Raw genomic sequence first — 13,687 nt, forward strand, 5'->3', positions numbered from 1 at the left:
TTTGAATCAATTTTTTTCATCTTCTTCCTGCTTCTAACACTCCTTCTCTCTCTCTGTATTTGGCTAAAACATGTACCAAATGGTTCCAGAGCGCCAACTAAAAAAAATGAAAATGAAAAATTTCAATTATCTTGGGTGAGAGAGTGATGGAGAAAGTGAAAAAAAAAACTTTACAATACATCATTTTTTTTTTAAAGGGGGGGTTACAAAGAATACACTGACTGACTGACTGACTAACTAAATGAATTCATTGAAAAAAAATAAATGAAAATGAAAATGAAATTTTCGAAAATGTTTTTTTTTTTGAATAATTTTTCATCAATTCTGTATATTCTGTTTCAATTCAATTCACTATTTTTTCAAGGAAAATTTTATTATTTTTCAATCATATTTTAAACAAATTTTTCATTTTGATTTTTTTTTCTTCAAAAATTTTCATTATTCATTCATTCATTCTGTGGATGCTTTTGTTGTATAGTTTTTTTTTCTTCTTTATTCTTGTTCTCCCAACATCCTTCTACATTCTTTATTCAATTGACATTTTTTTCTTTCTATTTCCGTACCCGAATTGAATTAGAAAATCAAAAGGAAAGAACTGATTTCTTTTTTTTTTTTGGGGGGGGGGTATCCATAAATTGAATATAGTAACACACACACACACGTAAGAAGAATATTCTTGCATTTTTCCTGTGTGTGTGTTTTCAGAATTGTAACACATTTTTTGTTTCACCCAAAACAAAATATGATTAATGAAAAATTATTTAATTTTCACCACCATAGGAAACTGAAATGAAAAAAAATCAGTAACATTTTGAAATTTTTACAATTTTTTCAATCAATTTTTTTACTAATGAAATTCTGTTTTCTCTTTTTTTATCTCTTTTCGAACAGGTATGTGACGAATTTTGATCTTTGATATTTATTTTTGGCAATGGATTTTGGTTTTCTCACTTTTTCAAAAAAAACCTTATTGGTTTTTTTGACTGGCTTTTTTTACTCCGAGAAATAAAAAAAAAACAAATTCAAAACGAAACTTTAATCAATTGGAAAATGAACAATAATTTTTCCTACTGAAACAAAAAACATTTATCCATCTTTTCTTTCTCTTTCTGTTTTTTGGTTCATTTAATTCGACCATCATTAATCGAATAAATGAAAATATTCACAACAACAACAAACAAACAAACAAACAAAAAATTAGAAAAATTAAGTAAATTTCATCACAATGGTCGGCCCAATGTTTTTTTTTTGCAAATTATTTTTCATTCCACTACATTAAACGAAATTGATAAAAACAAAAAAATTCAATATGAAACAAACAAACAGCGAAAAGAATTTCTATCCAAAAAATCTATCCACCAATCCATTCATCCGCGGATACATTGTCTTTAGTTTGGTGGTGGTGGTTGTATACACACAGTGGAAAAATGAAACAAAACAAAACAAACCTATTGTATTAGTTATTATCATTATTTTCAATAATATGATTCTTTGGAATTTTGGCTACTAATAATAATATTGAATGTTTTTTTTCTCTTCAATGAATGTTTTTACTTTTCGTTTGTTTGTTTGATTATGATTATGATGATGATGATAGTGTCATCATTATTATTATTATTATTTTCTGAATGTAACGGTTCGTTTGATAACCATTTTGGTTTATAAAAGGAATTTTTCTGTTTTTGTTTTGTTTTGTTTTTCTCTATTTATAATATGTTCAAAGTAATCTACTTGCCTTTCTTTTTCTGGATTAACACCATCGATAAATGTGGTACACAGAAAATAAATTGATAATTTTGGATGACCAGAAGAATGAAAGAAAGAATTTTTGTTTGCATCAAATTCTAATCATCATCATCATCATCATTTTTTGGATGGCTCATTTTTTCTTTTGTCTGTCCACCATTGAGTTTGTTTGAGATTGTCAAACGAGGCAAAAACAAAATCAATTGAATTTCAATGATTCAATACATTGATTATTGAGAATTATGATTACTTATTCTTTTTTTTCATATTGATGAAATTCAATTTCAACAAAAAAAATTGATCCCTATTATTATCATTATCATCATCAACATAAACAAAAATATACTTTTTTTTTTTTTGTTTAGTATAATTCCATTCTAATCAAATAAGTCTATTATAAGATGATGATGATCAGAATCTTTTTGCAAAAAGGAATCTTGCATCATTGAATAAATGAATAACTGAATTCCATCTTTATATGAATTCTATTACAAATATTTCTCTTTCTTATGATTCATATTGACAATATATGAAATGATTATAATCATGTGATATTACCTTGATTTATACAGAATATTCCATATTCCATTTTCAATGATTTCTATTATCAAATACCACCCATGAGTATTTTCTGAATCATTAATCTTTTGGGATAATTCTCTATTCACCATCATCTTATTGTTTTTCATTTTCCCATTCAATCTTTTTTAGATTAATTTGTTTTTAGTGCTTTCAAATATTTAATGTGACCATTCTGTATACAGACATATCGAATGGAGATTTTTTTTTCAAAACTTTTTCGTTGGTTTAAATCTTTGCTGTGTGTGGGTGCAAATGACGAGAAAAACAGAAACAGAAGACCAGAATGCAAACAGCGGGATGCGAAGCTGTCATCGTTGCTGAAAGAATCCAAAAATTCTATCTACAAATCCGAATTTAATTAGTTATCATCTTTGTTTCACGCCAACACACATTGAGAAAACAAAAAAAGTAAACTTTCAAGCAAATAATTTATTAACCTTATTCGAATGATATGATATTGAACAGAACGAGAAAAAAAAAATTCTATCCATCATCGTCCACGAATGAAATAAAATTGATTTTGAAACTTTGAGAAAGAATTTTGAACTGCGTTGATCGCTTTTCTACGGACGGTTAACTTTGTTTATTTCAAAAGACAGAAAAACAAAAAACAAAAACAACAATAAAAATATCATCATCATCAGGTTTTTCTGTTCATCAATACCAATTTTTTTCTATTTTCAATTCAAAATTGGGATATCACTTTACATTTGATTTTGTTTATTCCATCATCAACAACGAAAAAAAACTAAAACTAAATGTCTCAATGGATTAATTTGTCATTGCATCAGTGAATAATATATTCGTAGACCATTAAGGTTTTTTTTTGTTTTTTTTCTATTTGTTGGAATATGGGATTCAACTTTGATCTGATATGAATTTTGCTGCTGCTATAGCCAGCTACCATTTGATTTTCATCGTCATCGTCATCGTCACAAACAAAATTTTCAATTTATTTTTATTTAAAATTGATAAATTGACTTTTTTTGGGTTTGATTTTCTCTCTCTCTCTCTTTCGCAATTCTTTTGTGTATTAGCATCGAGTTTTTTGTTTCTGTTTTTGTTTGGCAATACCGAAGAAACAACATTAAAATCCTATCGAAAACTTGAAGTTTTTCTTTCGTTTGAGTAACGTTTGAATCAATTTTTTTTTTTAAATGCATCATCACCAAAAATATATCATCAAGGGAATTTATGGTTCATTCAGTGATTTTTTTTTTTGTTTCACTGAAAAAAAAACTTTTAATTCATTCTAGAAATTCTGTTTTTCGCTTCCTTTTTCCGGTTAAATAATTGTCAAGTTTTTTTCTTTTTTGCTTTTGTTTTTGTTTTATTGTTTTAATTTCAAATGGAAAAGAATTTTTGGTTTTTTTGTTTTAATTAAAACTTTTTTGATTTGATTTTGAAAATCATGATCATTAATGATAATGATCACGATAAATCATGCTTGATATAGAGAGAAATTTGTATTGATAATTTATCATTTTTAATAGTTTTCAATGAATCGAGTGAATCAGAAAATTTTGAAAATTTTTTTTTTGAAAAATTTGAAAAAATTTCAACCATGTATTTCCAGTGTTTGAACGAAAGATGGCGTTCATGGCCAGAAATTTTTTTGAATTTTTAAAAAAATTTCAAAACCCAGTTTTACACGATTGACGATTGCATTCACGCAAATCAAAAAAAAACAAATCTTGAATAATTGAATTTTTTTTATCGCCAAACAGAGATCGATATTTACTTGCTTGTTTTGTCTTTTTTGTTTTTGGTTCATGGATCAATTTTTTTTCTGTCTTCTTTGTTTTCAAATGCCGACTTTTTTTCTGGTTTTTCTGGTTGTTGTTCCTTCTTGAAGCAGTTGAACACAGAAAGACGATATATAATAATTCTTGAAGATTCTTGTTTCAAGCATTCTATATGAATGTCTGCAAAAGAATATTGCGAAAAAATTAATGAGCTTAAAATCTGAAGAAATGAAATGAAAAAAACAACAAAAACAAGAATTTCTTTGATGTATTATTGTTGAGATCTTGATTTATTTATTTGTTTTGTTTTTGTTTTTCTTGTTGTTTTCCATCAGTATGATGCTTCCATTCATTTCATTTTTTTTCAATTTTCATCTTTTTTTTCTCTTGATGATGAATCTTCTAAACGAAACTTTCTAAAGATTCTTTTCAAAACAACGATAATCCAATGTTATTATCGTTGTTTGCTCTCTATGTCAAAAAATATTTTTTTTATCCCCTTTTTTTGTGCATAAAAATGAAAATGAAAATTCATTCGAATAACACAGTTTGGGTTGGTGCGAAACTGTGTAGGATTCAACAGCAGGATTCATAAAATTTTTATTCATTCAATTTTCTTGTATTCAAGTTAGTTTATCTCTTGTAGAATGAATGAATGAATGAATAGTGAAAAAGAAATCTTTCAAGTAATTTTCTTTTCGCTTTTCGGTTCATATCTATTGATTCTAGATTAGATTTTGTTTTTTCAACCGAATTATTCTGTATGTTTATTTATTTATTTTGTTTTGTTTTTTCTCTTCTTCAAACATTGAAAATTGAATTGAAAAAAAATGTTTTGATTTTGTTGTTGTTTTTGTTTTTCATTTTGCCTATTTTGCAATTGAAAATTGAATCAAAATGACAAGTTTGTTTTTTGTTTTTTTTTGGTTAAAGGAATTCTACATTTGATATTCAGGATTCTCAAGTGTGTTTGTTAGGCATGTTCATAATTGTAATGTTTCTCTCTCTCTCTCTCACACACACACACACACACACACACACACATAGACCGAAATTGCACACGCAAATCATATATCCAACCAAACAACCAAACAAAAAAAATCGACAAAAATAACGGCTATAATTTGACAAATGATAGGGGTCAGTGGCAAAACAAATTCTTTCTTTCATTTGCAACCGATCCAACCATTCTAGTCCAAATCAATTCCTGTAGGCGTAAAAAACTGAAAGAATATTCATCCCCCCAATCGAGAAAAAAAAAAATTCAAGTGGGCTTATCATTTTATATTTGAATTCTTGTTTGTAGCTGTCAAATAACAGTATAGTTTATATTTAATAATAACTCGATTTTTTTCGCCTTCATTTTCAAGGTTTATCATACCAGTAATCAAGTCTAGAATTTTGTTGCTGTCAAGCTTTCTCTCAAGCTTTCTATATGGAACTGTCATTGATTCAAACTATGATTTTGATCACTGAAAACCAGAAACCCAAAAAAAAAAATAGAATCATACAATTGAATCAATGAACAAAGCAATTATTATTGTTGAGAGAGAAAAAAATGAAAACCACATTGAAAATTCCTATAATAATAAAGAAAAAATAAAGAGAAAATCAACCAACTATACGCCCAATAATAATTCATTATAAATCTCTGGTTCTTTATAATCATCATTGCTTTTTGCTTCTATTTTTTTTCCTTTAATGATAATGATAATAATAATTTTCAATGGTTTTTTATATTGGATAATGATCACATGTATATTGCTATTATAATTAATTTACTTTGTCACCAATCATTATTATTGTGATTCATTGATACAAATTGATTGATTTCTAATCATTTTCTCTGTAAAGCTAAGAAGCTTTGAAAGAATAAAGGAAGAATAAACGGAAACCATAGTGATAATTATAATGTAGCAGAATCTTAAGAAATAGTTGAGAATATAAAAGTAGAACAATATCCAATTGAACAATAAGAAAATATGTATTTTCATTGCAATATAACAAAGAATGAATGAAATGAAATTAAAAATCGATAACATGTAGAACATGTTGATAATCGATTCCAATGAATGACAATCAACGACGATTGAATATTGAATATCGATTGATTTCGAAAGTTGTCATCATAATCAGATTTTTTTTTTTTTTGGTTATGGATTTTTGGCAATATTTTTTTTCTTTTGTTGAAAAAATGTAATGAGAATTTGTAAATTGATCATAATTTACATGTAAATTTTTTATTTTGAATTTTTTATTTCGTTTTGGATAAGGGATTTGTATCGATTCAACCAAAAAAAAAAGAAAAAGAAATCAATCGAAAGAAAGTTATCAAAAATAATTGATGTGCGTGTTTTGTGTTTTTCTTCTTTTTTTTTCTGGCTCCAATGAATCGATTAATAGTATTGATATAGAGTAACATAAGCAGCTGCTCCTTATATTCATTCATTCATTCATTCATTCCTGGATAATGATGGAACCAAAAAAAAAAATCGATTGAGGATAACTTTTTTGTTTGTTTGTTTGTTTGTTTTGTTTCAATTGTACTAAAACTAAATGGATTTCCATTATGTATGCATTGTGTGTTTTTGTCTAATTTGTTTTCTTTCGTTCGATAAAAAACAAACAAATAAAGGAGAAAAGCAAAAACAAAATAATCATTTACCACAAACAAATTTTTCCTTGGTTTTTATTGATTTTTCTTTGATAGTAGTAGTTATTTTTTTTTTGAAAATTTCGCGGCTACCAAGATTTAAGCCAATGTGGTTTGATAATGATGATCATCATCCAAATGATTCGCCTTTGGGATCAATTTTGTAATCAACCAACCATTTTGTCATAAAGATGAACGATACAAAAATTCGATACAATCGATATTTGTATGCAAAATGGAATGTGACCAAAAACTAGCCAAAACATCAATGAATGAATGAATAAAGGTAACAAAAATCTTATCCATTGGTCCATTGATTTCAGCAGTAATAATAACAACAACAACAACAACAAAATCAAAATAGTTGATCCATAAATCCATTTCAACTTAGTGTCTTTTAACAACAACAAAAAATCGTTTTTGTTGTTGTTGCTGTTAAGGTTTTGATCTTTCTGGATCTTCTTCTGTAACAAAAAACGATCAATGGATTCAATGGATGGATTCAATGGATGGATCGTCGTATTATATGCATGGTTGAATTGAAATGGAAAATGGAAAATATTTTCAATTCTGATTCCAAAAAAATCAAAAAGCATATTTCTGAATTGAAAAAAAAAATTGAATTTATGTTTTAGTTTCTTCTTTCTCTCTTCTCTTTTTGAGGGAAGGGGATATATTAAGAAAATTTTTTAAAAATATGTAAATATTCATGTATCATATATAAGCGAGAGATCATTGCATCACTGCCTCCCTCCATTTTCATATTGACTAGCAAACGCGAGTGAGAGAGATAGAGAGAATTATTATGCAAATTAAAAATCTACATACAAAAATAAAAAAAATTTACCAGAAAAAAAAAGGAAATGGAATCAAACAAGATTGAAAAACTCAACATTGGTACATTGGAATTTTCAAAAAAAAAAAAAAAAGAAAAATCAACAAATCTCTTGTTACTTTATTTAAATTTTATTCTCCCATTTCAATATTTCTTTATTTCATTCAAGGATAACAGGCAGACTGTGAAACCCAAAACAGTGTAATTGAATTTCTTTTTGTTGCACAACAACCCATTCAACACAATTCTGGGATGAAAAAACGATAAATTTATTCGTAAAAGGCAGACTTTATTCTATTTTACCCCATTGCATTCTTTGTGTCGGATGTTATTCCATTTTTGATACAACAGCAACTAGGATGTCCAACCAACCAACCAACCAACCAACAAAGATTTTAACCACGTATAACAGAAAAAAAATTGTATCGATTTAAACACGAATGACGGATCGTCGTCGTCGTCATCGTTTTAGTGTTTGGCAATAAAAAAAAAAATTTCAGTGGTATTATCCATGGAATTATTGTTGATGATTATGATGTTGCCTATGTGTGTGTGTATATACTCCATACTGTTAATTCAAATTAAGTGCCTTGGATTAAAATTCCCAAAAAAAGAGTACACAAACAGATAGATAGAGAGAGAATGTCTGTGTATAGCAGTAATGAGTTGAAAGTATTTACATGAACATTAACCAAAAAACCGGGCATAAATCCATTTATGACAGTTTATTTTTCTTTTTCTCTGTACTTACTTGTAGTTTGATTCATTGTATATAAGTGTTATGATCATTTTTCATCGTTTTTCCTTCTTTTTTGTGTTCATTATATATTTGAAATACTTGAAATTCATTCATTTTGAAGATGTTTAGATTAACAATCTTTTCGATCATTGTCATTTTTTCCGTTGTTGTTGGATAGAAATTCATGATTCAGTATCATAGTATAGATTCATTGTTAACAAAGTATAACAACCATGGATGGTTCCTGAAATTGAATGACGCCCAAAAAAAATTTTTCAAAACCAAAAGCTTCAAAGGTCAATAACACACACACACACAAGTTTTTTACTGGTTGGTTTAATCTATGTTAAACCACATAAACATTTGATGTATGATCTGACATTTTTATCATTTGACCATCTTAGATTATGACACACACAACCATTAATCTATTAATCTTATCATCATCATCATTATAATTTTTGCTTTAAATTAAATTAAAAATTTTTTCAATCAACTTTAGTATCAATTCTACTTTATTATCATTTTTTTATTGCGGTTAACATTCGACAAATTGATTTTTTTGTCATATGTTCTTCATAAACAAAATCAATGAAACAAATAAAACAAATAACAATGTAATTACAATAAAAATTTTGAATAAGTTTTTTGGGAAAAATTTTGAAAAAAAACCAAACTGAAACAAATTAAATTGATTTTTTTTCTCTGTCTAAGCAGTTGGTTATTATATATACAAAATATTTTGAAAATTGAAAATGGTAGAAAAATCAAACTCAGCAACTTTGAGAAAATGTCATCAATTTGTTGTTGTTGTTTTTTGTATGATGATGGATCACTTTTATATTGGTTTTTTTTTTCTTGGTTGTGATACAATAACCACGATATCCTGATTTTTTTTTTTATTATTATTGAAAACAAAACCAAAGAAACGAAGAAAAAGTCCATCAAAATGATCAATTTTCGACAATGACATTATTTATTTTATTTTTGAGGGGGGTGGTGGTGGTGCTGGTTTCAAGGATGATAATCATATTGTATTTGTAACATTGAAAAAAAAAGGAAAATAATAATGGATCGTTTCAAGAAATAATAATAGCAACAACAACAAAAAATCCGATTTAATTTCCTATATGAGATATTATGTCACGTGTTTTGTATTAAGGAACAAAAATGAATGAAAGAAAGAATGAAAGAAGGAAGAAAAATTTGAATTGAAAATTGTGATTCAAAAAAAAAGTCTTCCATCAATCGTTTTTTTTTACCACAAATTCCATGACGTATATGATGGTTAGACGGATTTACATTGACAATTCTAAATTCATTGTTCGTTGTTGTTCACGAAATCGTATAACATGTGGAGCTATTAAAAAGAAAAAGAAGCTTATGTTTGTAAAAACCTATATGATATTATTGAAATTCAAATGGAATGAAATTTTAAATATTTGAAATGAAACAAATCAAAAAAACTTACATTTATAAATGTAATTTGTTTAATACAAACACCATTGATCAATTCAAAACCAAATGAACGATCTAAAAATGCACTGATTATTCCATTTAACTGGGAGAAAATATAAAAAAAATTGTTGATTTTTGATAATCAGTAAAGTGTTAGATTGGAAATAATATTACCTTGATAGAATTTTTAACACTCAACATACCACCTTCAAAACTAGAATGTATTTGAAATTTTTGTTTCAATCGAAGTATTTTATGATTTTGTTGTTCAATTCTTGAACATCTATTAATCAACATAATTAATACTGTTAAATGAGCTAATGTAATTGTAACATAAAGAAATAAAAATTCTTTTGATAATGGAATCAAACATATAATATTAAGTCCATATGTAAAAAACCATATTAATGATGTGAATAAAATTGATAAAATTTTTGTTAATTGTTTATTATGAATATGAATTTCTTTTAATTGTTGTTCATATATTGATAAAATATCTTTAATTGCTTTACCAAAATGCCATTTCCAGAAAAAATTATGATGAATTCTAGATTTATCGGCAAATAATTGTTGATGATAATGTTTGATTCGTGTTTTCAATGATTTTTGTTTAATTTCCAGATAATGTTGTACAATTATAATTACTATTGGTATATGATACATGACTGGAAACGAAAAAAAATTAAAGAAATGAAAAAATAAAAGTTTCAAAACAAAAAAAAACATACCCGAACAAACATAAAATGCATGCATTACAATACCAAAATACCAGAATATTGTTATAAATAATGATAATAATGTTGATTCATATTGTTCAATAGATTTTAAACCAACAACAATTATAACTAAAATAACAATAAATATTGTTATAAATCTTATAATTGTATGCATAAAATTTCGAATGAATTTAAGTTGACGAATTTCCAAATTATTCAATCTACCAATATGATTATTATCCAAATGAAATATATGCAGAAAACCAAATTGTTCAGCAATGGTTGAAAAACCATAATAATATTGTAGTAGAATTGATGTTGACCAAATTGCACAAACACTCATTGCATAACGTTTTGTTTGTATCATATTCGGTAATGTACGTGTAAATAAAAATTGATCAAAAAAATCTGGAAAAAATGAATATAATGATGTTTCCAATAACATAATTATTGTTAAAATTGTTGTTATAAAATTTGAAAATGATCTTGGAATATTTGTATTGGATTTTATATTGAATATTTGTTGTTGTCCATTGAAAATATATGGATAATTATTACAAATATAATCATCATAATGATGTATAATGAATATATGATTATAAAATTTTTTATACAAATCATTTTGCATTAAACGCTTCCATAAATGCGTTTCATATTCAAAAATATTAATCATTTTTTTTTAGTTGAAAAAAATATTCTAGGAAATCAGTTACAATGTTTGTTTGATTGATGATGATGATGATCAGACAAATGAATGTAATGTAAGATTTGTTTTTTGATTTTCGCAATATTTCTTGGAACATAGGTTTGATTTTTGATTTTTATTGTCGTTCGAAATAGCAAAAACAAACAAACAAACAAAAAAAGGTACATTGGTTTTACATATACCCAAAAAAAATTTTCATTGTTTTTTTTTCATTGAAATGCGCATATCTGTCATGATTTGTTTTTTATTTGATTAGGTAAAAATAAAAATTTTTTTTAAAAATTTAAGGACAAAACTAACATTTATTTATTGATTTTGTAAGTCAAAGTCATTATTCTACAGGAAAAATTACTAAAAATTGTAATATTTTTGATGTGTGATCGATTGTTCGAATGATTAATTGATTGATCGATTGATTGATTGATTGGATGCAATTCCAGTGCAAAAAAAGTGACCATCCTGTTTTTTTTTAATTCAGGTGATATTTCGACAAATCAAAAAGAAAAATGTACTTATATTGACCATAATCTAAATTTAGGAAGACGAAGAAAACGATAAATTTTTTTAAAAAAAGGAAACCAAATTTGTTTTTTTTTGTCATACATACAGTCAATTGAGTTCTTGATGTAATGACACTACCATTCAAAAATTTCATACCAATTGGATTGTTCAACATTGTACTTGTAACAGATTCTTGCTATATATTTTTTTGTAATTAAAATTATAATGAATTCAAACACAAACAAGCAAAAATATTAGATATCCTACCTTAAGTAAATATTTTAGATTAAAATATTGATGTTTATTAATAAAACATTTTCGACTATAATGAAGAAAATCTTTATTTAAATTTTCAATTTTTGAACCATATTGTATAAATGTTGTTAATGCAATTAGATGGGCAATATAGATAATTAAATAAAGAATAACGAATAGTATAGGCATCCAAGCTAAAAATAAAACACAAGTCAAATAGGTTATTACTGTTGATTCACAAACAAACAATATCGATATGAATCGTTCTAATTGTATATTATTAAAATTAATTTCTTTCTGTAATTCAACAAATGATGAATTTAATCGTTGAAATTCATATTGAACATTTTGCATTGATTTTTTATTCAATAACATTAATCGCATAAAAAATCGTTGCATTCTTCGTTGTAAAATTTTTTGTTTCAAAATCAAATAATATTTAACGATAAAGATGAATGCTGGAAATTGATAGGAACCTTTGCAAAAAAAAAAAAAAAAAAAAAAATGAAAAATAGAATAAAATTTTCTAACAATTTTATGGTACAACAAGGATTGATTTACCTGAACATGCATAACAAACCCATAGTAAAAAAATCAATTCCCATACAATCAACCAAAATAATGAATGTTCCCAAAGTTTTTGTTGTATAATACTGAATGCAACAGCAAACCATGCTGATAATGTAACCGAAGTACATGTTGATCGTTCTAATGAAAATAAACGATCACGATATAAACGTAAACGTTGTAAATTTTTTTGATCTAAACCACGACCATTTGATTTATTCAAATGTAATAAATGTAAAAATTGAAATTGTCTTAGTTGAGTGGAAATACCATAGAAAACCAATGCAATATAATTAGCAGCCCATATTGAACTCATTGTTGAACAATAAATACGTATATTAGCTGGTACCATACTTGGTACAATAAGAAAAAATGGATGTACATTAACAATATCCGGCCAAATTAGATATACAATTAAACCGAAAAAATAAGCACAACTAATCAAACCAGGTATGGTTACATTCCAAAATGGACGTTTAATTTTTTCATTCGAATTTTTGATTTGTTCATTTTCAATAAACGATTCTGTTGTTGTTGTTGTTGTTGTTGTTGTTGATGGATAATAATTTTTTCGTATTATTTCATCATAATGATATAAATTATTAATATTATTATGTACGTAACGATAATATTTATTTTTCATTAATTTTCGCCAACTCTTTATTTCTAAATCAAGAATATTCATATTTTTCCAAAAAAGATTCAAGTTTTTTTTTTTTGTTTTGCTTTTCCTTCTTCAGAAGCATACGAGACAATGACAATTTGTCGTGCATAAAAGAAAACAAAACAACCAACGATGATGACAATTTCATTGTTTTGTACTTTTTTTTCCGCATTAACATTAGTTGTTTATGATTTTCATGTTAATTCAAGTGTTAAGCACGATATCAGTTTTATTATTATGATCAAAATTTTAAATGTTTTTTTCTTGAAAAATGAAATATGAAAATATGAAAATCAAATTTAAATCTTGTTTTTCTGTTGTCTGATTTGGTTCTAATTGTTTGTGTATACAGTTCTAGTTAATAAATTCCGTTTTGTTTTTTGTCTGGTTTTTTCTTTTGAATTTTGTCAATTTTGAAATCAATGTGCCATTTAGATTTTTTAAAGTGAAAAAAAATTGAAAATTGAAGAAAAATAATGTCGTTGTTTTTCTTTTTTGCTTTCTTAATTTGCATAAATTT

General features: G+C 25.9%; 3 protein-coding genes across 4 annotated transcripts in view; 1 reads left to right on the forward strand and 2 right to left on the reverse strand.

The window, feature by feature from the left end:
* Nucleotides 1-13,687, forward strand: part of LOC113789318 (uncharacterized) — a 125,291-nt gene that overhangs the window by 36,916 nt on the left and 74,688 nt on the right. The gene's annotated exons all lie outside the window — the stretch shown is intronic.
* On the reverse strand, nt 9,410-11,364 carry LOC113789310 (uncharacterized). Its single transcript, XM_027338829.2, has 4 exons — nt 10,487-11,364; nt 9,933-10,423; nt 9,772-9,861; nt 9,410-9,697 (listed from the first exon to the last, which is right to left on the reverse strand). Exons 1-4 carry the CDS (start codon nt 11,145-11,147, stop codon nt 9,599-9,601), a joined length of 1,341 nt encoding a protein of 446 aa, XP_027194630.2. The 5' UTR covers nt 11,148-11,364; the 3' UTR covers nt 9,410-9,598.
* Nucleotides 11,580-13,601, reverse strand: LOC113789313 (uncharacterized). Of its 2 annotated transcripts, XM_075819375.1 has the most exons (4): nt 12,498-13,601; nt 11,949-12,412; nt 11,788-11,877; nt 11,580-11,708 (listed from the first exon to the last, which is right to left on the reverse strand). In XM_075819375.1, the coding sequence occupies exons 1-4, from the start codon at nt 13,186-13,188 to the stop codon at nt 11,655-11,657; spliced, it is 1,299 nt and encodes a 432-aa protein (XP_075675490.1). In that variant the 5' UTR covers nt 13,189-13,601; the 3' UTR covers nt 11,580-11,654. The 2 variants fall into 2 exon arrangements, with proteins under 2 accessions (XP_075675490.1, XP_075681384.1); XM_075825269.1 differs by having other exon boundaries at nt 11,592-11,877.

The sequence above is a fragment of the Dermatophagoides pteronyssinus genome, unplaced genomic scaffold (genome assembly GCF_027571235.1).
Source record: "Dermatophagoides pteronyssinus isolate colony J.1.1.1.1 unplaced genomic scaffold, Derpt_VIB-CSIC_2022.12 sq0001, whole genome shotgun sequence".
Classification (NCBI taxonomy): Eukaryota; Metazoa; Arthropoda; class Arachnida; order Sarcoptiformes; family Pyroglyphidae; genus Dermatophagoides; species Dermatophagoides pteronyssinus.